General features: G+C 44.1%; 1 protein-coding gene across 4 annotated transcripts in view; it reads left to right on the top strand.

Moving 5' to 3' along the window:
* Window positions 1–26,198, top strand: part of PTPN11 (protein tyrosine phosphatase non-receptor type 11) — a 102,809-nt gene that overhangs the window by 9,674 nt on the left and 66,937 nt on the right. For 2 of the 4 annotated variants that reach the window (XM_033220522.1, XM_033220524.1), the window contains exons 2-3: window positions 20,189–20,311; window positions 24,989–25,183. In XM_033220522.1, the coding sequence (XP_033076413.1) occupies window positions 20,189–20,311; window positions 24,989–25,183 (318 nt within the window). The remainder of the gene's footprint in view (window positions 1–20,188; window positions 20,312–24,988; window positions 25,184–26,198) is intronic. The other 2 variants (XM_033220525.1, XM_033220523.1) reach the window with 1 other exon arrangement.

Here is a 26,198-nt window from a genome sequence, read left to right as displayed (position 1 = left end):
ATAAGTTGTAAATGAAACAATACAGTTTATTTAATAAAAGAGTAAAGGATAAGACCACCTACCTTATCTTCTGTTGCTGATCTAGCTGATGGATGTAGGTGGTGTTTACCTAGTTTCACCTTTGGCAGTTGAAACTACTTTTTTTTTTTAAGAGACAGGGTGGGCCAGGTGCAGTGGCTCATTCCTCCTGTAATCCCAGCACTTTGGGAGGCCGAGGCGGGCAGATCACTTGAGGTCAAGAGTTTGAGACCATGGCCAACATGGTGAAACCCTGTCTCTACTGAAATTACAGAAAGATTAACTGGGTGTGGTGGTACATGCCTGTAATTCCAGCTACTTGGGAGGCTGAGGCAGGAGAATGCTTGAACCCGGGAGTGGAGGTTGCAGTGAGCTGAGATTGTGCTACTGTGCTCCAGCCTGGGTGCCAGAGCGAGACTCCATCTCAAAAAAACAACAACAACAACAAAAAAACAAATTTTTAGAAATATGAGATGAGAGCAAGAACAAGGGTATTTAAAAAAAGAAATTTTTAGAAATAAATAGCAGAACGTAATAGTGAAAAGTTTGATTTCTCAAGTCTGCTTTGCACACAGGCACGTGACAAACATTCAGTAAGTATAGCTGTAATTTTAACCAGCTGTAATGTATTATAGCCAACATATTACATTTTTCTTTTTTGAGACAGAGTCTTGCTGTGTTGCCCAGGCTGGAGTGCAGTGGCACCATCTCAGCTCACTGCAACCTCTGTCTCCTGAGTTCAAGTGATTCTTGTGCCTCAGCCTCTCAAGTAGCTGGGATTACAGTTGCATGCCACCACACCCAGCTAATTTTTGCATTTTTGGTAGAGATGGGGTTTCACCATGTTGGTCAGGCTGGTCTTGAATTCCTGACTTCAGGTGATCTGCCTGCCTCAGCCTCCCAAAGTGCTGGGATTAAAGGTGTGAGCCACCATGCCTGGCCATATATTGCTTTTTTCTTATTACCAGTTCATAATTGTGGAAAAATTAGTGTTTGTAACAATATAAGTATGGATAAATCATCTTTTTTATTTTGTGATTCATATAGCTTTGTTGTTGTTGTTGTTGTTTTGTTTTGATCTTGAGACAGGGTCTTGGTCTATCACCCAGACTGGAGTGTAATGGCACAGTCATGGCTCACTGCAGCCTCAGATGCTTGGGCTCAAGCAATCCTCCCATCTCAGCCTCTAAAGTAAATGGGACCACAGGTGTGGGCCACCATGCCTCGGTAATTAAAAAACATTTTTTTTTTTTCTAGAGACGAGGTCTCACTATGTTGCCCAGGCTGGTCTCAAACCTTTGGCCTCTGCCTCAGCCTTTAGAGTAGCTATGACTATAGGCATGTACCATCACCCAGCTAATTAAATTTTTTTTTTTTTTTCCTGGAGATGAGGTCTTACTTTGTTACCCAGACTGCAAGTTAGTTTCAGATATCAACATTTGGTGTTTCCAAATGCATGGGGAGGCTTTGGGGCAAGTTTTTGGCTCATATGCATAGGTGCTCTAGACTTCACTTTGCAAATTCTTATTAAAATGACTACAGTAGCATACAGATAGGGAAAAATATCCTTGTCATCACCACCAATTGGGTGAGAAGAGACTGTGTGTTAAAAACAATGACCGTCTTTTTGCCACATAAAGAGCTGGTGGGACCAGTTTGAAGAGGGCTTTGTCAGCTACCTTCTGCCTCTTCCTCTTGAGTATGTGGAAGTTGGAGTCATCCTTGACAGCCTCCTGTTGACATCACCCAGGTCACAGATGTGAACCTGTGTGGATGTAGGAGAGAGTAGTGGTGGGGCTCACCCCAAGATTGCTCTTCCTTCCCTTCTGGCTGCAAATGTTTAGTGAGGAACTGCTCTGTATTAACCATTTGCTAGGGGCTGCGGGTACGGTGGTGAAGAAATGGACATGTTCCTACTCGGGAGGCTTAGGTGGGAGGATTGCTTGAGCCCAGGAGTTGGAGCTGCAGTGAACTGTGATCACGCCACTGCGCTCCAGCCTGGGGGCAGAACGAGACCTTATCTCTAAAAAACAATAAAAGAAATAGACATGTCCTTTACAAACCTCATGGAACTGCCAGTCTAGCCTTCAACCTGGTGGCTGTAGAAACGTGTGATTAGATGCTATGTTGCTATGTTGAGTATCACCCCTGAGAAGCAGGGGGTTTACTGAAAAGGTAGGATGGGGGATCTGAGTGTGGGACCACCAGAGGGAAAAGCACATGTAAAAGTCACATGTGGCAATTGGAGGAAATCGGAGACGTGATCAGAGAACCAGAGTCAACCAGGGGCCATGCTGTGCAGGGTCCTGTTAAGATCTGTGACTTTAGGCCGGGCGCGGTGGCTTAAGCCTGTAATCCCAGCACTTTGGGAGGCTGAGACGGGCGGATCACGAGGTCAGGAGATCGAGACCATCCTGGCGAACACGGTGAAACCCCGTCTCTACTAAAAATACAAAAAACTAGCCGGGTGAGGCGGCGGGCGCCTGTAGTCCCAGCTACTCGGGTGGCTGAGGCAGGAGAATGGCGTAAACCCGGGAGGCGGAGCTTGCAGTGAGCTGAGATCCAGCCACTGCACTCCAGTCCGGGCGACAGAGCGAGACTCCGCCTCAAAAAAAAAAAAAAAAAAAAAAAAATCTGTGACTTTATTCTGAATGTTTTCTTCCGGATAACATCTAAATTTCTAGTTCCAAAGGTGAAACTCCAAGAGTGGGTTCTGTGCTAAGCATTTTGCATGTATTAATTAATTTCTACCACATAACATTGCTGTGCATTAAGACAGTTTCTAAGCATGGCAAGAAACCCAGAAATCATAATGGAAAAATCTGATAAATTTAACCATGCCAACATGAACCTCTGTAGAAAAAAAAAATACCACAGACTAAAAAGGGGGGCAAAAAAAAAAAAAAACGGAGACAAATATTTGCAACACATACGGTAAAGGGTAATATTCTGGTTATATCAAGAGCTACAAATCAATAAGAAAAAAATCTAATAGGAAATGAGCAACAACAAACTGACAACTCATAGAAAACATGAAAAAGTGCTCAATCTTACAAAGAAATGCAAACTAACATGGCACCATTTTCCATTAATCAGATAGACAAAGATGAAAGAGTCTGGTAATATACGCAGTATTGGCACAAGTGAGGGAAAACAGCAGATTTCACACTGTATGCCCATCCAGACCAGTACCTTATTTTGAGGGTGGTCTGACAATATTTGTCAAAATAAAAAAATTACATACAGTCATGTGCCACATAATGATGGTTCAGTTGATGATGGACGGCATACATAATGGTGGTCCCATAAGAATATAATGGGCTGGGCGCGGTGGCTCTCGCCTGTAATCCCAGCACTTTGGGAGGCCGAGGGTGGGCGGATTGTCTGAAGTCAGGAGTTTGAGGCCAGCTTGGCCAACATGGTAAAACCCTATCTCTATTAAAAACATACAAAAAAATTAGCCGGGTGTGGTGGCGGGTGCCTGTAATCCCAGCTACTCAGGAGGCTGAGGCAGGAGAATTGCTTGAACCTGGGAGGGGGAGGTTGCAGTGAGGTGAGATCGGGCCACTGCACTCCAGTCTAGACGACAAGGCAAGACGCCATCTCACAAAAAAAAAAAAAAAAAGGAATATAATGGACCGGGCCGTGGTGGCTCACACCTGTAATCCCAGCACTTTGGTAGGCCAAGGCAGGAGAATCTTTTGAACTTAGGAGTTTGAGACCAGTGGGGACAACATAGCAAAACCCCATCTCAAAAAAAAAAAAGATTATAATGGAGCTATCCCTGTATAGACATACCTTTTTTTTTTTTTTTTTTTTGTTTGAGACGGAGTCTCCCTCTGTCGCCCAGGCTGGAGTGCAGTGGCCGGATCTTGGCTCACTGCAAGCTCCGCCTCCTGGGTTTACACCATTCTGCCTAAGCCTCCTGAGTAGCTGGGACTACAGGCGCCCGCCACCTTGCCCAGCTAGTTTTTTTTTTTTTTTTTTTTTTTTTTTGAGACGGAGTCTCCCTCTGTCGCCCAGGCTGGAGTGCAGTGGCCGGATCTCAGCTCACTGCAAGCTCCGCCTCCCGGGTTTACGCCATTCTCCTGCCTCAGCCTCCTGGGTAGCTGGGACTACAAGCGCCGCCACGTCGCCCGGCTAGTTTTTTTTTTGTAGTTTTTAGTAGAGACGGGATTTCACCGTGTTAGCCAGGATGGTCTCGATCTCCTGACCTCGTGATCTGCCCGTCTCGGCCTCGCAAAGTGCTGGGATTACAGGCTTGAGCCACCGCGCCCGGCCAGACATACCATTTTTAACCTTTTTTTTTTTTTTTTAGTAGAGACGGCGTTTCACCATGTTAGCCAGGATACTCTCGATCTCCTGACTTCGTGATCCACCCGAAAGTGCTGGGATTACAGGCTTGAGCCACCGCGCCCGGCCAGACATACCATTTTTAACCTTTTTTTTTTTTGGAGATGGAATCTTGCTGTGTCACCCAGGCTGGGGTGTAGTGGCATGATCTGGGTTCACTGAAACCTCCATCTCCTGGGTTCAAGCGATTCTCTTGCCTCAGCTTCATGGGTAGCTAGAACTGCAGGTGCACGCCACCAAGCCTGGCTAATTTTTGTATATTTAGTATATTTAGTAGAGATGGGGTTTCACCATGTTGGCCAGGCTGGTCTTGAACTCCTGACCTCAAGTCAGGATCCACCTGCCTCAGCCTCCCAAAGTGCTGGGATTACAGGCGTGAGCCACTGCACCTGGCCACCATTTTTAACCTTTTATATTGTATTTAAACTGTACCTTTTCTTTTTCTTTTTCTTTTTTTTTTTTTTGAGACGGAGTCTTGCTCTGTCGCCCGGGCTGGAGTGCAGTGGCCGGATCTCAGCTCACTGCAAGCTCCGCCTCCCGGGTTTACGCCATTCTCCTGCCTCAGCCTCCTGAGTAGCTGGGACTACAGGCGCCCGCCACCTCGCCCGGCTAGTTTTTTGTATTTTTTAGTAGAGACGGGATTTCACCGTGTTAGCCAGGATGGTCTCGATCTCCTGACCTCGTGATCTGCCCGTCTCGGCCTCGCAAAGTGCTGGGATTACAGGCTTAAACTGTACCTTTTCTATGTATGGATGTGTTTAGATACACAATACCATTGTGTTACAGTTACCTACTGTATTCAGTACAGTAGCATGACATACAGGTGTGTAGCCTAGGAGCAATAGGTTATACCATATAGCCCAGGTGTGCAGTAGGCTCTGCCATCTAGTTTGTGTAAGTACGCTTCATGATGTTTGCACAATGACGAAATCACCTAATGATGCATTTCTCAGAACATATTCCTGATGTTAAGCAATACATGACCATATCTTGACAAAGCCATTTTATTTCTAAAACTTTAATGTTACAGATTTATTTGTAAAAGTATGTAAAAATGATTGTAAAGGATATGTTCTGCTGCATTATTTGTAATAACAAAAAACCAGAGGATAACATAAATGTTCTATAAGAAGGGTCAGATTATGGATGGCACATTCATACAGTGGGGTATTATGTAGCCATTGAAATAAAGGATACTGGCTGGGTGCAGTGGTTCATGCCTATAATTTCAACACTTTGGGTGGCCAAAGAAGGAGGATTGCTTGAAGCCAGGAGCTTGAGGCCAGCCTGGGCAATATAGCAAGACCCTGTCTCTACAAAGGAAAAATAAAAAAATTAGCCAAGTTTGGTCTCAGCTACTGCGGAGGCTGAGATCGGAGGGATTGCTTGTGCCTGGCAGGTTGAGGTTGTAGTGAGCCATGATTGTGCCACTGCACTCCAGGCTGGGAGATAGAATGAGACCCTATCTCAAAAAAAAAAAAGAAAAAAAATACCCCCCTGTAAAATGTTAAGAAGTCCTGGATGTGGGCCAGGTATGGTGGCTCACACGTGTAATCCCAGCAGTTTGGGAGGCATTGCCAGGAGGACTGAGGCCAGGAGTTTGAGACCAGGCAGAGCAAGATAGCAAGACTCCATTTCTATAAAAAATAAAAAAATTAGTTGGGCATAGTGGTGCATTCCTATAGTCCCAGCTACTCAGGAGGCTGAGGTGGGAGGATTGCTTGAGGCTGGGAGGTTGAGGCAGCAGTGAGCCATGATCACACCTCTGCACTCCAACCTGTGCAACAGAGTGAGACCCTGTCTCTAAAAACAACAACCAAAAAAACCCAACACAGTAATGATATAGAAAGATCTACAGTCGGGTGCGGTGGCTCACGCCTGTAATCCCAGTACTTTAGGAGGCTGAGGCGGGCAGATCACAAGATCAAGAGATCAAGACCATCCTGGCCAACATGGTGAAACCCGGTCTCTACTAAAAATACAAAAATTAGCTGGGCATGGTGGTGTGCACCTGTAGTGCCAGCTACTCAGGAGGCTGAGGTAGGAGAGTCGCTTGAACCTAGGAGGTAGAGGTTGCAGTGAGCCAAGATCCCGCCACTGCATAATCCAGCCTGGCAAGAGAGCAAGACTCCATTTCAAAAAAAAACAAAAACAAACAAACAAACAAAAAAAAGAAAGATTTTCCAGTTGTAGTATGTGAAAAAATCAGAGTGTAAAACAAGAGAATCCCATTTCTGTGTGTGTCGTGTGTGTCTCACACAGGCACAGAGGGAGTGTGTATATGCACATGCACATTTATGTCAGTGTATATATGTATACATACAAGGCTGTAGGTTTGTTTGTTTGTTTTTTTTTGAGACAGAGTCTCACTCTGTTGCCCAGGCTGGAGTGCAGTGGCATGATCTTGGTTCACTGCAACCTTCACCTCCTAGGTTCAAGTGATTCTTGTGCCTCAGCCTTCCAAGTAGCTGGGACTATAGGCATGCACCACCATGCCCAGTTAATTTTTGTATTTTTGGTAGAGATGGGGTTTCATCATGTTGCCCAGGCTGATCTGGAACTCCTGGCCTCAAGTGATCTGCCCGCCTTGGCCTCTTAAAGTGCTGTTGCCCAGGCTGGAGCTCAGTGGCACAATCATTGCAACCCAACATCCCAGGCTCAGGCAATCCTTCCATCTCAGCTTCCCAAGTAACTGGGACTACAAGTGTGTGCCATCAATGCCCCACCAATTTTTAAATTTTTTGTAGAGACGGGATCGCCTTACGTTACCCAGGCTGATCGTGAACTCCTGGCCTCAAGCAATCCTTCCACCTCAGCATCCCAAACTGCTGGGATTACAGGTGTGAACCACCTTGCCCCGCCCTGTACAAAGATCTTCATAAAAGCAGTTAATAATAGTATGTTTGATCCTGCCATCACAGGGGTGAGGTCAAGGACAAATGTGATAAATTCTTTTAGAATCTATTTTTAAAAAAGAAGAGATGACAGTGGTGACAGTCAGGGAACAGATAAGCAGGTAGATTGTGTGGGCCTAGGCTGTTTAACTGGTGTTTAAAATGAAGCAACTGCTGAGCCTGCTGTATTTCATTTAATGGGGACTAGTAGAGCAACAGCCAGAAATTCTTCACTTCCCATCCAAGACAGGCAAAAGTTATCTTCCCTTCAATAATAACCTGGGAACTGTAGGATTAAGGTGTTTTTTTTTTTTTTTTAAAATACTACAATGTAACTACCAGTATAATTTAAAATAATTAGGATCTTATTAGAATAAGAAACAGGTGTCTGCCTGAAGTAGACAGTCACTAAAGTCACTAAGTGGCAGAAGACAGAAAACAAAAATTTGAAAGTAGGAAACAATCAGCAGATATGATACCAAACATGAGCTGTCAGTGACAATGGATTAAGTCCTTCAATTAATGGCTGACCCAGATGGAATTAAAAGAAGAAATCCAGGCTGGGCATGGTGGCTTACACCCATAATCCTAGCACTTTGGGAGGCTGAGGTGGGAGGATCACTTGAGCCCAGGAGTTTGAGACCAGCCTGGACAACATAGTGGGACCCCATCTCTATTTTATAAAAATATTTTGAAAACAGAAAAAAAAATTTAATTGTGTTCTGCTTTAAAAAGACAAATTGGCCCAGAATGGCAAAGAATAAATAAAACAAACATGGGCAAAAGAGAGTCAGGTGGTACCAATAATATCAGGCTAAGTAGCATTCAAGATAAAGATTATTAAATAATAAGTTATTTAATACTAGAGTAATTACATATTAATGAAACCTACAATCCATGGTAGAGAAATTATAGTCAATAATAGTTTTATGTATTCATTAAGGTAACAACAAGCAAACAAGCTTTAATAGTTGTATATGCTTTATAGTTGTTTTATGTGCATTAATTCTCATTTCCTATGAAGCAAGCACTATTATCCACATTTTGTTGATGTAAAAACCGAAGCAGAGAGATTAATTAGCTTGCCCAAGAGATGTGACATTCTGGGATTTGAGACAGTGGTTTGGCTGTGTAGGTTGCTTCAATAACCAAGAGATGCTTCAAATCAGATTTTAAAAATATGTTTTTCAGAAGCATTTTCCTGATACTTCTCCCCTTACATGGGTATTAGTCTTTTGGGTTGAAAAACATGAGTAAGTGCTAGAAGAACAAAATATGCATCCAGCTTTAATAATATGGCTGTTTTTCTGAGCCTTAGCATTTCATTGCTTTTATAATAGACATGAAGGTTTTTTGTTTTTTTTTGGCTGAGAATAGCACTGAACTCAGTGGGAGGGACTGTGGGTTGTAAGTTGTCCGCCTCTGAATGGAGCTGAATTTAAGTTTCTTGATTTCCAAAGAATGGTTTGTTTAAAGACCCTCAAATTGCAAGTTAGAACTGACTTCAGTCTTTGAGGTTTTACCATTTAGTGAATTTTTCTTAAAGAGCAATTCAATTGTTGATGAAAGGTGATGTTAAAATTATCCCAGATATCAGTCTTTTTTTTATTGCCCCTGGATTTTGAGTCATGGAAAGCCTTTCCTTATTCTAAGGTTAACAAGAAATTCACCCATGTTTTCCTCTAGTATTGCATTGTTTCATCTTTTGTGTTTATTATTTATTTTATTTTATTTTTTTGAGACAGGGTCTCACTGTGTCACTTAGGCTGGAGTGCAGTGGAATGATCTCAGCTCTCTGCAGCCTCTGCCTCCTGCCTCCTGGGTTCAAGCGATTTTCCTGCCTCGGCCTCCTGAGTAACTGGTATTACAGGCACCTGCTGCCACGCCTGGCCAATATTTGTAATTTTTTTAGTACAGATGGGGTTTTGCTATGTTGGCCAGACTGGTCTCGAACTCCTGACCTCAAGTGATCCACCTGACTTTGCCTCCCAAAGTGCTGGGATTACAGGCGTTGGCCACCGTGTCCAGCCTAAAATTTATTCTGATATGTGGTATGATATATGGTTCTAACCACTTGGTTATGGTGCATTATTTTCTAAATGTGGTATTGGATTCTTTTTATATTTTGTTTAGAAGTTCTGTATCAATATTCATGCGTACCATTGGTCTCTCGTTGTTGTTTTTCTTTGTGCCGTCTTTATCTGGTATAGATATCAGTGTTATATTTACTTTGTAAAAGGAAGTTGGAAGCTTTCCTTTCTTTTTAGTACTCAGGAATAATTTTAAGAATTGGGACTACTTGGTCTTTGAAGGTTTGGTAGAATTCCACTGGGAACCCATCTGGACCTGGTGATTTTCTGTGTGGTAGTTCCTTAATTGTTTTCTCTATTTTTTTCTTATTTTTAATCAGGTAGCCTCTGAACCAGAGTAGGTTCAGAGAGGCTCCCTCTATTTTTTTTAATACAAATTGGTCTGCCTAAGTTTTCTTACTATAATGGGTTAATTTTTGTAGACTGCATTTCCCTGAAAAATTACACATTTGTTCTAGGTTTTCTGACTTATTTCCACAACTTTTTAGTCTTTCCCCCTGGAATCATGCCCCTTTCCATAAACAGGGCTCTGATGTACCAGCAGTATTTTCACACTTTGGGTGGACTTTCTGTTTCTGGGGGTGGTTTTAGAGCAATTTTAGGCCTGCCACTCGCTCCCCTGTTCTCTACACCATGCTGTTTTTCTCAGAATGCTCTTCTTTTGCACAAAGGCTTGGAGTAGGAGGATGAGCAGTCACTCACTGACGTTTGGTATATTTTCTTTTTTTGCTTACAGATAATCTGGAAGTTTGGGCATTCTCTTAAGCTGAGGGTGTGGTTTTCATGTCATTTTATTTGTTTATTGTTTTCTTGTGTGTATTTCTTAGAGACAGGGTCCCACGCTTGCCTTGGCTGGAGTGCAGTGGCATCTTGATCATAGGTTACTGCATCCTCAAGCTGCTGGGCTTAGGTGTTCTACCTCAGCCTCCTGAGTAGCTGGGACTACAGAAGCACACCACCATCCCTGACTAATTATTTATTTATTTATTTATTTATTTTTTTGAGACGGAGTCTTGCTCTGTCGCCCAGGCTGGAGTGCAGTGGTGTGATCTCCACTCACTGCAAGCTCTGCCTCCTAGGTTCACGCCATTCTCCTGCCTCAGCCTCCTGAGTAGCTGGGACTACAGGCGCCCGCCACCATGCCCGGCTAATTTTTTGTATTTTTAGTAGAGACGGAGTTTCACCATGTTAGCCAGGATGGTCTCAATCTCCTGACCTTGTGATCCGCCCATCTCGGCCTCCCAAAGTGCTGGGATTACAGGGGTGAGCCACCGCGCCCGGCTTTTTTTTTTGGAGACGAAGTCTTGCTTTGTCCCCCAGACTGGAGAGTAGTGGCGCAATCTCGGCTCACTGCAACTTCTGCCTCCCAGGTTCAAGCAATTCTCTCACCTCAGCCTCCCGAGTAGCTGAGACTGCAGGTGTATGCCACCATACCCGGCTAATTTTTGTAATTTTTTGTAGAAACTGGTTTCACCATGTTGGCCCTACTGGTCTTGAACTCTTGACCTCAAGTGATCCACCCGCCTTGGCTTCCCAAAGTGCTGGGATTACAGGCTTGAGCCATTGTGCCTGGCCCCTGGCTACTTTTTAAATTTTTTGTAGAGATAGGATCTTGCTATGTTGCCCAAGCTGGTCTTGAACACCTGGCCTTAAGCAATCCTCCTACCCCAGCCTCCCAAAACACTGGGATTTACAGGCATGAACCATTGTGCCTGACTTGTTTTTTTTTTTTGAGATGGAGTCTCGCTCTGTCGCCCGGGCTGGAGTGCAGTGGCCAGATCTCAGCTCACTGCAAGCTCCGCCTCCCGGGTTTACGCCATTCTCCTGCCTCAGCCTCCCGAGTAGCTGGGACTCCAGGCGCCCGCCACCTCGCCCGGCTAGTTTTTTGTATTTTTTAGTAGAGACGGGGTTTCACCGTGTTAGCCAGGATGGTCTCGATCTCCTGACCTCGTGATCCGCCCGTCTCGGCCTCCCAAAGTGCTGGGATTACAGGCTTGAGCCACCGCGCCTGGCATTTTTTTTAATTCTATGTTGTTTTTGAAGGATGTGTGGGTAGAGATGGATTTAGGCAATCATTGTTGTCCTTGGCTACCTGAAAGTCCAGGCACTCTTCTAGATACTTTATAAATATTAACTCATTTTATCCTCTCAACAACACTATGACATGGGTACTATTACACCTTCCATTTTGTAGGACTTGACAGAGGACTTAACTTAGCCCAGGGTCACAGAGAGGTGGGCTTCAGACCAAGACAATCTGGCACCAGAGTCTATGTGGCTACCCCTAAGGCTTTGCCACCATGTGTTAGTGATTCTCAGCCCGTCATTTGGGGAAGGGACTACGTTTTAAAAAAAATTTTTTTTTAAATTTATGTTTATTTTATTATATTTTTGAGATGGAGTCTCCCTCTGTTGCCAAGGCTGGAGTGGAGTGGTATGATTTCAGCTCACTGTAACCTCTGCCTCTGGGGGTCAAGTGATTCTCATGCCTTAGCCTTCCAAGTAGCTGGGATTACAGGCGCCAGCCACCATGCCCAGCTAATTTTTGTATTATTATTATTATTATTTTTTGAGACGGAGTCTCACCCTTTCGCTCAGGCTGGAGTGCAGTGCTGTGATCTCGGCTCACTGTAACCTTCGCCTCCCAGGTTCAGGTGATTCGCCTGTCTCAGCCTCCCGAGTAGCTGGGACTACAGGAGCATGCCACCATACCTGGCTGATTTTTTGTATTTTTATTAGAGATGGGGGTTTCACTATATTGGCCAGGCTGGTCTCAAACTCCTGACCTCAGGTGATCTACCTGCCTTGGCCTCCCAAAGTGCTGGGATTACACGCATGAGCCACCGTGCATGGCCGGATTATCTTTTTTTTTTTTTTTTAAACCCAAACCATAAACCCAATATTCTGAAAGATTTGGTCTCCACACCTGTATTATATAATAATTAGTCTTTCCTTTTTTTTCCTGTTGGTAGAAGGCACATATGCCACTCAGTTTCCAGCTGCCACACCTAATTAGCGTAATTGTTTTGCAGCCAAAAGCAAAAGAGAGTTGACATTTTAATTAGCTTATGTAGGTAGACAAATTGAGGCTTAATGTAAGAGTTTCATTATACCTTTTTGAAAAATTATAAATAGCTAGAAGCCAGTTGTCATTACTTTTTGATCCCTTAGAGCTCTGGGTGTCTATGTGGGAACCACAGATGAAAGAAGCTGCAAGCAAGGGTTTTTTTCCTTAACAGAATAGTTTAACCATTCTGAATGCAAAAGTATTGGGTGCTAGAATAATAGGTATCACACAAATTGAGGTTGACATTTTCCTGGGTGAAATTCTATTCTGTCTCAGTCTTCTTTTTTTTTTTTCAGACGGAGTCTCACTCTGTCACCCAGGCTGGAGTGCAGTGGTGCGATCTTGGCTCACTGCAAGCTCCGCCTCCTGGGTTCACGCTATTCTCCCGCCTCCGCCTCCCAGGTAGCTGGGACTATAGGCGCCCACCACCACACCTGGCTAATTTTTTTGAAGTTTTAGTAGAGATGGGGTTTCACCGTGTTAGCCAGGAGGGTCTCGATCTCCTGAACTCGTGATCCGCCTGCCTCGGCCTCCCGAAGGGCTGGGATTACAGACGTGAGCCACCACGCCCCTGGCCCCTTTTTTTTTTTTTTTAAGACGGAGTCTCGCTCTGTGGCCTAGGCTGGAGCATAGTGGCGCGATCTCAGCTCATTGCAACCTTCACCTCCCGGGTTCAAGTGATTCTTCTGCCTCAGCCTCCCGAGTATCTGGGATTACAGCTGCATGCCACTACTTTCGGCTAATTTTTGTATTTTTAGTGCAGATGGGGTTTCACCATGTTGGCCAGGCTGGTCTCAAACTCCTGACTTCAGGTAAATCGCCTTCCTCGGCCTCCCAAAGTGCTGGGATTATAGGTATGAGTCACCGGGCCAAGACTCAATCTGACAGGTTCTCAGAGAGAGTAAAAAGCAAATGAGTATTTCATTATTTTGATCTGAGCTTTACGATTTTTCTTTTCTTTTTTTTTCGAGATAGAGTTTTGTGTTGTTGCCCAGGTTGGAGTGCAGTGGTGGCGATCTCGGCTTACCGCAACCTCTGCTTCCCGGTTTCAAGTGATTCTCCTGCCTCAGCCTCCCGAGTAGCTGGGATTACAGGCATGCGCCACCATGCCCGGCTAATTTTGTATTTTTAGTGGGGGCAGAATTTCTCCATGTTGGTCAGGCTGGTCTCAAGCTCCCAACCTCAGGTGACCCACCCACCGCGGCCTCCCAAAGTGCTGGGATTACAGGTGTGAGCCACCGCGCCCAGACTTTTTTTTTTTTTTTTTAAATCTGAGAGAAGGTCTCGCGCTGTTGCCCAGGCTGGAGTACAGTGGTGTGATCTCTGCTCACTGCAGTTTCTGCCTCCCAGACTCAAGTCATCCTCCCACCTCAGCCTCCTGAGTAACTGGGACTACAGGCATATGGCACCATACCTGGCTAATGTTTGTATTTTTTGTAGAGACAGGGTTTTGCCATGTTGCCCAGGCTGGTCTTGAACTCCTGACCTCAGGTGATCTGCCCACCTTGGCCTCCCAAAGGGCTGGGATTACAGGCGTGAGCCACTGTGCCTGGTCTCTTTTCTCTGTTGTAAGATACTTGAATTGGGTCAATATTCGTGGAGAAGTCTCTTAAAAGTTCACTTGACTGTCAGTACCAGAACTCTGCATTTAATATTGACTTATATTCCTGGAAGCATTTCAGAACATTCTATTAGCCTAGAAAGATCCAGGATAATTTGACTTTAGAAGTTACTGTTGCCATGAATCTCGGTGACTTTTGGAATCCGTGAGGAATATCTTTTTGCTGGAAACTAGAGAGGTCTCCTCTGAAGCAGATGCCATTCATGATGGATTTCATCATTTGTGGGTTTTAAAAAACATTTTAGTTTGAAATAATTTCAAATTTAAATAAAAGTTGCAAAATAGTACAAATAATTCTATTTACTTTTCATCCAGATTTACAAGTCAACCTTATACAGGTTGAGTATCCCTTATCTAAAATGCTTGGGACCAGAAGTGTTTTGGATTTCACATTTTTTCAGATTTTGGAATATTTTTATTATATACTTAAGCATCTCTAATCCCCAAATCTCAAATCTGAGATACCTGAAATGCTGTGATGAGCATTTCCTTTGAGTGTCATATGGGCACTTTATGTATTTATTAATTAATTTATTTTTTGAGATGGAGTCTTGCTCTATCACCCAGGCTGGAGTACAGTGAGCGATCTTGGCTCATTGGAAACTCCACCTTCTGGGTTCAAGTGATTCTCCTGCCTCAGCCCCCTGAGTAGTTGGGACTATAGGCGTCTGCCACCATGCTGGCTGATTTTTGTATTTTTAGTAGAGATGGGTTTCACTATGTTGGCCGGGCTGGTCTTGAACTCTTGACCTCAGGTGATCTGCCCGCCTCAGCCTCCCAAAGTGACCGTGCTGAGCCACCAAGCCCGGCCCATTTTTTTTTGAGACAGAGTCTCGCTTTGTTGCCCAGGCTACAGTGCAAGTGGCACAATCTCGGCTCACTGCAACCTCTGCCTCCCAGGTTCAAGCAATTCTCCCTGCCTCAACCTCCTGAGTAGCTGGGATTACAGGCGCGTGACACCATGCCCAGTTAAGTTTTGTATTTTTAGTAGAGATGGGGTTTCACCATGTTGGCTAGGCTGGTCTCGAACTCCTGACCTTAGGTGATCCACCTGCCTCGGCCTCCCAAAGTGCTGGGATTACAGGAGTGAACCACTGCGCCTGGCCGTGGATTTTGGAGCATTTTAGATTTGGGATACTCAACCTGTACCATGTTTGCCTTCTCTCTCTCTCTTTCTTTTTGTGTAATATATATATATAAATTATATATACACTACACATATATGTATGTATTTTATATATAAAATGCATATCTACATATAAAATACACATGTATATATACATGAGTACATATATGTGTCTCTATATTTAAGTTTTGTTGGAACCACTTGAGGGTAAAATGCAGACATGGCGTCTCATTGCTCCAAAATACTTCAGGATATATGTCCTAAAAATCAAGGACACTTGGTTACATAACCACAGTATATCACCAAAATGTATATTATAAGAAGACTACTATCAAATCTTTATACCTCTTTCAAATTGTTTCAGTAATATCCTTATAGCAAAAGACAAAACAACCACAAAAACTCTTCTTCCCTTTTATTTTGTTTGTTTTGGTCCATTATATTTCCAGGTTATGCATTAATGCATTGCATTACTTGCTAAGTCTTGTTACTGGCCTTTAATTTGGATATTTCTTTGCATCCTGCCTGACTCCTCTTCATGGTTATACCTTTTTTTTTTTTGGAGACAGAATTTCACTTTTGTTGCCCAGGCTGGAGTGCAATGCGCTATCTCGGCTCACTGCAAACTCCGTCTCCCAGATTCAAGTGATTCTCCTGCTTCAGCCTCCAGAGTAACTGGGATTACAGACCTGCACCATCTCGCCTGCCTAATTTTGTATTTTTAGTAGAGACGGGGTTTTGCCCTGTTGGTCAGACTGGTCTCGAACTCCTGACCTCATGATCTGCCCGCCTCAGCCTCCCAAACTGTTGGGATTATAGGTGTGAGCCACCGTGCCTGGTGTTTTTTTTTTTTTTTTTTTTTTTTGAGACAAGGTCTTATTCTGTTGCCTGGCTTGGAGTACAGTGGTATGATCTTGGCTCATTGCAACTTGACCTCCTGGGCTCAGGGATCCTCCCACCTCAGCCTCCTTAGTAGCTGGGACTATAGGCACACACCACCATGCCTGGCTAATTTTTTTTTTTTTTTTTTGAGACGGAGTCTGGCTCTGTCGCCCAGGCTGGAGTGCAGTGGCTGGATCTCAGCTCACTGCAAGCTCCGCCTCCCGGGTTTACACCATTCTCCTGCCTCAGCCTCCCGAGTAGCTGGGACTACAGGCGCCTGCCACCTCGCCTGGCTAGTTTTTTTTTGTATTTTTTAGTAGAGACGGGGTTTCACGGTGTTAGCCAGGATGGTCTCGATCTCCTGACCTCGTGATCCGCCCGTCTCGGCCTCCCAAAGTGCTGGGATTACAGGCTTGAGCCACCGCGCCCGGCCATAATTTTTATATTTTTTATAGAAACTGGGTTTCGTCGTGTTGCCCAAGCTGGTCTTGAACTCCTGGGCTCGAGTGAACCACCTGCCTTGGCCTCCCAAAATGCTGGGATTACAGGTGTGAGCCACTGCACCCGGCCCTAATTTTTGCATTTTTTATAGAGATGGGGTTTCACTATGTTGCCTGGGCTGGTCTTGAACTCCTAGGCTCAAGCGATCTTCCCATCTCAGCCTCGCAAAGTGCTGGGATTATAGGCATGAACCGCTGTGCCTGGCTGAGGATTAAGTTTCAACCTGAGGGGACAGGCATTCAAACTATAACATTGTCCTTTAGCCACTGGCTTAGTTCACTTAGAATGTTTATCTATTCATCCATCTATATACGCTGTAGAATGTTTATCTATTCATCCATCTATATATGCTGTTTCCTTTCACCTGTTGGCTTTTGCAAATAATGCTGCTATGAATATGAGTTACAGAAATATACCAATTTGAATCCCTGTTTTCAATTACTTTGAGTGTATACCTGGAAGTGGAATTTCTGGATCATACGGTACTTCCATTTTTTTTTTTTTCTTGGCTCATATGGTACTTCCATTTTTTTTTTTTTTCTTTTTTGAGGCAAGGTCTTTACTCTGTCACCTAGGCTGGAGTGTAGTGGCATGATCTCAGCTTACTGCAACTTCAGCTCCCTGGGTTCAAGTGATTCTCCTGCCTCAGCTTCCCGAGTAGGTGGGATTACAGATGTGTGCCACCATGCCCGGCTAATTTTTGTATGTTTAGTAGAGATGGGGTTTCACCATGTTGGCCAGGCTGGTCTTGAACTCCTGACCTCAAGTGATCTGCCCACCTTGGCCTCCCAAAATTCTGGGATTACAGGCGTGAGCCACCGCACCCGGCCTCCATGTTTCAATTTTTAAACAAACAATTAGTTAAAAAAATAGGAAACCAAGAGAATGAACTATTTCCTATTTTATTCCATGGGTTATAATCTGTTACTATCCTTGTTTATTATGAGGTACAAATTGTCCCTACTTTGGCCAGTGGAGGATCCTGCAATTTGTCTCCTGTGTCCTTTTCATAGCTCCTCGTTGGAACTCTTTCTCACTGGCCCACAATAGGATGTTCCAAGTTCATCTTCTTACGTTTACTGCCCCAACCCTGGGATCAGCCATTTCTTCAAGGAGGCCAGTTCCTTTCATTGGAGAATGAAAAACCCAATATGTAGAAACCAAGATAGAGGTGTTAGGTGTGATTGCTACTGGAGTGTCATTACTTCCAAACCCTTTCAGAAGAGACCTAGGATATGTGTGTGTGTGTGTGTGTGTGTAATCATAAAAACATGTACACATACACCAAAGCATATATTTCTATGTGTAATCATAAAAACATGTACACATACACCAAAGCATATATTTCTTTTTTTTTTGAGATGGAGTCTCGCTCTGTCGCCCAGGCTGGAGTGCAGTGGCGCAATCTCGGCTCACTGCAAGCTCCACCTCCCGAGTTCACACCATTCTCCTGCCTTAGCCTCCCGAGTAGCTGGGACTACAGGCGCCTGCCACCACGCCCAGCTAATTTTTTGTATTTTTAGTAGAGACGGGGTTTCACCGGGTTAGCCAGGATGGTCTCGATTTCCTGACCTTGTGATCCACCTGCCTCAGCCTCCCAAAGTGCTGGGATTACTGGAGTGAGCCACTGTGCCCGGCCTATATTTCTTTATTATTATTATTATTTTGAGATGGAGTCTTGCTCTGTCTCCCAGGCTGGAGTGCAGTGGCACAATCATGGCTCACTGCAACCTCTGCCTCCTGGGTTCAAGCAATTCTCCTGTCTCAGCCTCCTGAGTAGCTGGGGTTACAGGTGCCCACCACCACGCCCGGCTAATTTTTGTGTTTTTAGTAGAGATGGGGTTTCACCATGTTGGCCAGGATGGTCTCCAGCTCCTGACCTCAAGTGATCTGCACACCTTGGCTTCCCAAAGTGCTGGGATTATAGGCGTGAGCCACTGCTCCCATTCAGAATCATACATATACATATATATTTCTGTATCTACATATCTGTCTTTACATATATATATTAAAAATTAGAGTTTGCACTAATACCTCCAATTACAATCTAACATCATGAAATTTATTCTGGCTTTCTCCCTTCTCATATATGTGTCTCCCTTCCCAACAGTGAGAAACCTGGCTTGCTATCCTCAACATGGTGACTTATTATTAAGTAGTTATTTATTCTTTTTTTTTCTTTTTTTTGAGATGGAGTCTCGCTCTGTCGCCCAGGCTGGAGTGCAGTGGCGCAATCTCGGCTCACTGCAAGCTCCACCTCCCGAGTTCACACCATTCTCCTGCCTTAGCCTCCCGAGTAGCTGGGACTACAGGCGCCTGCCACCACGCCCAGCTAATTTTTTGTATTTTTAGTAGAGACGGGGTTTCACCGGGTTAGCCAGGATGGTCTCGATTTCCTGACCTTGTGATCCACCTGCCTCAGCCTCCCAAAGTGCTGGGATTACTGGAGTGAGCCACTGTGCCCGGCCTATATTTCTTTATTATTATTATTATTTTGAGATGGAGTCTTGCTCTGTCTCCCAGGCTGGAGTGCAGTGGCACAATCATGGCTCACTGCAACCTCTGCCTCCTGGGTTCAAGCAATTCTCCTGTCTCAGCCTCCTGAGTAGCTGGGGTTACAGGTGCCCACCACCACGCCCGCTAATTTTTGTGTTTTTAGTAGAGATGGGGTTTCACCATGTTGGCCAGGATGGTCTCCAGCTCCTGACCTCAAGTGATCTGCACACCTTGGCTTCCCAAAGTGCTGGGATTATAGGCGTGAGCCACTGCTCCCATTCAGAATCATACATATACATATATATTTCTGTATCTACATATCTGTCTTTACATATATATATTAAAAATTAGAGTTTGCACTAATACCTCCAATTACAATCTAACATCATGAAATTTATTCTGGCTTTCTCCCTTCTCATATATGTGTCTCCCTTCCCAACAGTGAGAAACCTGGCTTGCTATCCTCAACATGGTGACTTATTTATTAAGTAGTTTATTTATTCTTTTTTTTTCTTTTTTTTGAGATGGAGTTTCGCTCTTGTTGCCCAGGCTGGAGTGCAGTGGTGCAATCTCGGCTCACTGCAACCTCCACCTCTCGGGTTCAAGCGATTCTCCTGCCTTAGCCTCTGAAGTAGCTGGGGTTACAGGCATGCACCACCACACCCAGCTAAGTTTGTATTTTTACTAGAGACGGGTTTCTCCATGTTGGTCAGGCTGCTCCCAAACTCCCAACCTCAGGTGATCCACCTGCTTCGTCCTCCCAACATGTTGGGATTACAGGCGTGAGCCACTGTGCCCTGCCTCTAGTTTATTTATATTTATTCCATGTGCTCAGTCTTGCAACCACATGGTCTGTTTTCTTGGGCCTGGCTCCATCAGTGCACAGTCTTAATACCCTAGTCCCATTCCCTCTGATCATATCCCCAGCCCCGCCTACTGAATCCCAGGTCTCTACCAAGGGAAAGGCAGGGAGGAGGCATTGACCAAGGAGAAGAGGGGGAAGGGACAGGGAAGGTCTTGATTTGTATTTTCTAAAACTACTCTGCTCATAATGCATCTTAGCTGTGTTGTTGTGGAAAGTAGTGCTGACGGTGTTTTTTTTTTTTTTTTTTAATTACTTACTCTCTCTCTCTTTTTAAGATGGTTTCACCCAAATATCACTGGTGTGGAGGCGGAAAACCTACTGTTGACAAGAGGAGTTGATGGCAGTTTTTTGGCAAGGCCTAGTAAAAGTAACCCTGGAGACTTCACACTTTCCGTTAGGTAAGTTGGAATGAAAAGAGAGAATCCTGAGAGTGTTTTCCAGGTAGGAAGTGGTAAAACCATGCTTGGACAGCTTGCTGCCTGCATTTGGAGCTTGAAGGCCTTCCCTGAGCCCTGGGCTGCCTTCAGGGTTTGTGGAGTGGCCTCCTGGACATTTAGCAGAAGGGGAATAAGGAGGGCCCTTCTTCTCCCCCTGAGACCTCATGGAAGGTGAGTTGGAGCAGGTCATAGAAGTTCTTAAGCCCTCCAGTGCTTAAGCCTTGTTGCACGCATCTGGAACCTGGTTTCTGCATTTTTCTTTTCCTTCCTGTTGATTTATTTAAAATTTTTATTTCTTTTCAATTTTTTTTTATAGAGGTGGATCTTCCAGTGTTGGCCAGGTTGGCCTTGAACTCCTGGCCTCAAGCAATCCTTCTGCCTCGGCCTCCCAAAGTGTTAGGATTACAGGTGTGAGCCACCATGCCTGGCCTTCTTTTTTTGAGACAAGCTCTTGCTCTGTTGCCCAGGCTGGAGTGCAGTGGTGCGATCACAGCTTACAGCAGCCTTGAACTCCTGGGCTCAAGTGATCCTCCTGCCTCAGCCTCCTGGGTAGCTGGGACTCCAGGCTTGTGCCACCATGCTCAGCATTTTTCAAAAATATTTTTTGTAGAGATGAGGTCTCACTGTATTACCAAGGCTGATCTTTAACTCTTAGCCTCAAGTGATCCTCCTGCCTCAGCCTCCCAAATGTTGGGATTACAGACATGAGCCACCACACTCAGACTCTGTTGATTTCTTAACAAGAAAAATACTTAAGAGTTTCTTCGGCTCACTTTCCTTTATCAACAAGTAAAACGTGACTGAGGAAGTTGTGGTCCCCTTTGTTCCCCTGCCCAAGCCTGTTTCCCTCCCTCTTTCCCCAGAGGAAACCACCAAGAGTTTGGCATATATTTTTCCTGAACATATTTTTATAGTTGTACTGCATTTGTATTGTGTATGAACAATACAAAGTTGGTTTTTGTGTTTTAAAAATTCACATACATGGATTTATAATGTATGTATCATTTTGCAACTTAAAAATTTTTTTTGAGCTCTATGCTGATTGATAAAGATCTAATTTTTTTTTTTTTTTTTGAGAAGGAGTTTCACTCTTATTGCCCAGACTGAAGTGCAATGGCATGATCTCAGCTCACTGCAACCTCTGCCTCCTGGGTTCAAGCCATTCTCCTGCCTCAGCCTCCGGAGTAGCTGGGATTACAGGTGTGTTCCACCATGCCCAGCTAATTTTTGTATTTTTAGAGATGGGGTTTCACCATGTTGACCAGGCTGGTCTCAAACTCCTGACCTCAGGTGATCCACCTGCCTTGGCCTCCCAAAGTGCTGGAATTACAGGCATGAGCTACCATGCCTGACCCTTTTTTTTTTTTTTTTCCGAGACAAAGTCTCACTCTTTCGCCTAGGCTGGAGTGCAGTGGCCACAATCTTGGGTCACTGCAACCTCAGCCTCCTGGGTTCAAGCAGTTCTCCTGCCTCAGCCTCCTGAGTAGCTAGGATTACAGGCGTGTGCCACCATGCCCGGTTAATTTTTGTATTTTTTGTAGAGACTAGGTTTGACCATGTTGGCCAGGCTGGTCCTGACCTCCTTACTTAAAGTGATCCACCTGCCTTGCCTCCCAAAGTGCTGGGGTAATAGGCGTGAGCTATCGCGCCTGGCCTGAGAAATCTCATTCTTACTTCTACTCCCTTGCACCACACTACCTCCATCCTGTAGGTAGCCATTTCTATTAATTTCTTGTTTATTCTTGTGTGTTTCTTTCATTCTTTTTCTTTCTTTCTTTTTTTTTTTTTTGAGACAATCTTGCTCTGTTGCCCAGACCGGAGTGTAGTGGCACAATCTTAGCTCACTGCAACCTCTGCCTCCTGGGTTCAAGTGATTTGATGACGCAGCCACCTAAGTAGTTGGGATTACACCACCACGCCCAGCTAATTTTTGTATTTTTGGTAGTGATGGGGTTTCACCATGTTGTCCAGGCTAATCTCAAACTCTTGACCTCAAGGGATCTGCCTGCCTCAGCCTCCCAAAGTGCTGGGATTATAGACATGAGCCAACATGCCCAGCCCTATGTTTCTTTTTACAAAAATAAGCAAATTTATATTTTTATTACTATTTTCCTTTTATTTTTACACATCAAGTAGAACATTAAATATATTTCTTTGTAATTTTTTTTCACTTGCCTAAATCTTTTAGTGATCTCTCTCATCTTTTTAATCAGCTGGATAGCATTCTATCGTGTGAATATTTCATAACTTCTTTTTTTTTTTTTTTTTTTTTTTGAGGCGGAGTCTCGCTCTGTTGCCCAGACTGGAGTGCAGTGGCCGGATCTCAGCTCACTGCAAGCTCCGCCTCCCGGGTTTACGCCATTCTCCTGCCTCAGCCTCCCGAGTAGCTGGGACTACAGGCGCCCGCCGCCTCGCCCGGCTAGTTTTTGTATTTTTAGTAGAGACGGGGTTTCACCGTGTTCGCCAGGATGGTCTCGATCTCCTGACCTCGTGATCGCCCGTCTCAGCCTCCAAAGTGCTGGGATACAGGCTTGAGCCACCGCGCCCGGCTATAACTTCTATATACTGTCACCAGCAGGTAGCGATTTAGTTGTGTCCAGTATTTTAAAATGATATATAATGCCTCCATGAATGTGGTAACCTTTTGCATATATTGTTTTGTGCTTTGGGATAACACTACCTTATATTCAAAACTGTGTCATGTGTCTTTAAAATTACATGTGTCTTTTTATTTTTATTTTTATTTTTTTTGAGTCAGAGTTTCACTCTTGTTGCCCAGGCTAGAGTGCAGTAGCGTGATCTTGGCTCACCGCAACCTCTGCCTCTCAGGTTAAAGCAATTCTCCTGCCTCAGCCTCCCCAGTAGGTGGGATTATAGGCGCCCGCCACCACACCTGGCTAATTTTTGTATTTTTAGTAGGGACAGAGTTTCACCGTGTTGGCCAGGCTGGTCTCGAACTCCTGACCTCAGGTGATCCTCTCACCTCAGCCTCCCAAAATGCTGGGATTACAGACGTGAGCCACCGTGCCAGGCCATCGTTGTTTTTTTTTTTTTTAAATTGCTGCATAGTAGCTGGGCACGGTGGCTCATTCCTGTAATCCCAGCACTTTGGGAGGCAGAGGTGGGCAGATCACGAGGTCAGGAGACAGATACCATCCTGGCTAAGAGGGTGAAACCCTGTTTCTACTAAAAATACAAAAAAAATTAGCCTGGCGTGGTGGCGGGCGCCTGTAGTCCCAGCTACTTGGGAGGCTGAGGCAGGAGAATGGCGTGAACCTGGGACGTGGAGCTTGCAGTGAGTCGAGATTGTGCCACTGTACTCCAGCCTGGGCGACAGAGTGAGACTCTGTCTCAAAAACAAAAGAGCTAAATTATTCTACTACAAAGACACATGCACACGTATGTTTATTGCGGCACTATTCACAATAGCAAAGACTTGGAATCAACCCAAATGTCCATCTGTGACAGACTGGATTAAGAAAATGTGGCACATATACACCATGGAATACTATGCAGCCATAAAAAAGGATGAGTTTGCGTCCTTTGTAGGGACATGGATGCAGCTGGAAACCATCATTCTTAGCAAACGATCACAAGAAGAGTAAACCAAACACCGCATGTTCTCACTCATAGGTGGGAACTGAACAATGAGATCACTTGGGCTCGGGAAGGGGAACATCACACACTGGGGCCTATCATGGGGAGAGGGGAGGAGGGAGGGATTGCATTGGGGAGGTATACATGATATAAATGATGAATTGATGGGTGCTGACGAGTTGATGGGTGCAGCACACCAACATGGCATAAGTATACATATGTAACAAACCTGCACGTTATGCACATGTACCCTAGAACTTAAAGTATAATTAAAAAAAAAAAAATTGAAACTTCAAAACAAACAAACAAACAAACAAAAAAAAAGAGCAAACAAACAAACAAAAAAATTGCTACATGGTATCCCATTGTATGAATAGTAACAGCAATTTTTGCAATGCATAGTATTCCATTGTATGAATAGTAATATAGCACTGTTTGTTTATATATTTTTATGATTAAAAAGCAAAATGTTTTTTGGTAGCTATTCAGTTATTGTTACTTAATATATGCAATTCGATAGGCCAGTCATTCAAAATAGAAGATATACCAGATAGGTCAGGCGTGGTGGCTCACGCCTGTAATCCCAGCACTTTGGGAGGCTGAGGTGGGTGGATCACCTGAGGTTAGGAGTTTGAAACCAGCCTGACCAAAATGGAGAAGCCCCATCTCTACTAAAAATACAAAATTAGCTGAGCGTGGTGGTGCATTCCTGTAATCCCAGCTTCTCAGGAGGCTGAGGCAGGAGAATTGCTTGAACCTGGGAGGCAAAGGTTGTGGTGAGGCAAGATCATGCCATTGCACTCCAGCCTGGGCAACAAGAGCAAACATATGCAAGGTAAACAAAGTAATAAAGACCTTTGTGTTGAGTTGGTTGACTATGTGGTTATTTCACCCATCATATTTCTTACAGGGAATGGGTAAATTCGTTTCTTGGGTTTCTTTCAACATTGAGGTGAAATCTGACATGGAACATGAGATCTGATTTTACTGGTGTAACTCATTATTTGTTCCCTTACCTCCCTTTCCAATGGACTATTTTAGAAGAAATGGAGCTGTCACCCACATCAAGATTCAGAACACTGGTGATTACTATGACCTGTATGGAGGGGAGAAATTTGCCACTTTGGCTGAGTTGGTTCAGTATTACATGGAACATCACGGGCAATTAAAAGAGAAGAATGGAGATGTTATTGAGCTTAAATATCCTCTGAACTGTGCAGATCCTACCTCTGAAAGGTCAGTAACATTTTAGTGACCACAAAGTCTGCTGCTCCCTTGTGCCCTATGTGTCAGAAATGCATGACTGAGGTCTGTGTATGACTTTCTGACTCCAAAGGCTTGTGACTGTTTTTTGAGCTGTAATCTTTAAAGAATTATTAAAGTGAGACTAATAGCATCAAATTATTTTCAGAGTACCTTTTTCTTGCAAAAGTTTTAATCAGTGTTACTTACACTCATCCTATAGGGATTGCATAGCATTCCTGCATATACTTGGTTACATGTATTAGTTTTAAGACTTATTGAACTTTGGCGGATAATCTTTGAGAGTTATTAGAAGAAAACAAATGATAATGGAGACACCAAAATAGCAGCAGTTTTCTATGGTGGCTCTTGACCAGTTATTCAGCAGTGCCACCAACAGATGTCAGTTTAAGCTCAGAAGTGGAAAAGCAGAGAGCTCAGAGGGTCAGCTTTTTCATCAATTCCTTTAATGTTATCTCCACAATTATGTGAGAGTGACCTTGCTTAGAGAGAATTGTGTTATTTTCGAGATCTTTCCCCCGTATTGGAACTAGCCTGATGAAAGCATGGGCTTGACTTATTTATTGATTGTATTTGTTTTGTACACTCCCAATCTCCTCTCTGACTTGGTGCAAATTCAGGATCTCTTAGTTTGTATATTTTGTGTCTTCAGGTATGATTTTTTTAGCTTATACCTTTATGTCAGTGCTATTATGTGCTGATAATTTGTTTCTCTAGCTGCCACTATAGCTTCAGGCAAAAGGCTGTCAGCCAACTCTGTACAGTTTATTTCTAAATTTTACTGTTTTCAGTTGAGTGTGGATGAAAAATAACTCAAAGTTTATTCGTTTGATGATGAGCCATTAACACCACCTGCCATGATAGTGCTTGCTTTCTGACCAAGATCCTGAGGGAAAAAGCCACTTTATTAATAGAACTAGGTTAAAATGCTTCCCATAGTAACATGGAGCAGTATTGTCTCAAATTCTGTCCTTGGATGGCCTTGGAT

Source organism: Trachypithecus francoisi, unplaced genomic scaffold, assembly GCF_009764315.1.
Source record: "Trachypithecus francoisi isolate TF-2019V2 unplaced genomic scaffold, Tfra_2.0 Lachesis_group11, whole genome shotgun sequence".
NCBI classification, from domain to species: domain Eukaryota; kingdom Metazoa; phylum Chordata; class Mammalia; order Primates; family Cercopithecidae; genus Trachypithecus; species Trachypithecus francoisi.
Note: the sequence above shows the minus strand (reverse complement) of the source record. Positions and strands in the feature narration are given on the sequence as shown.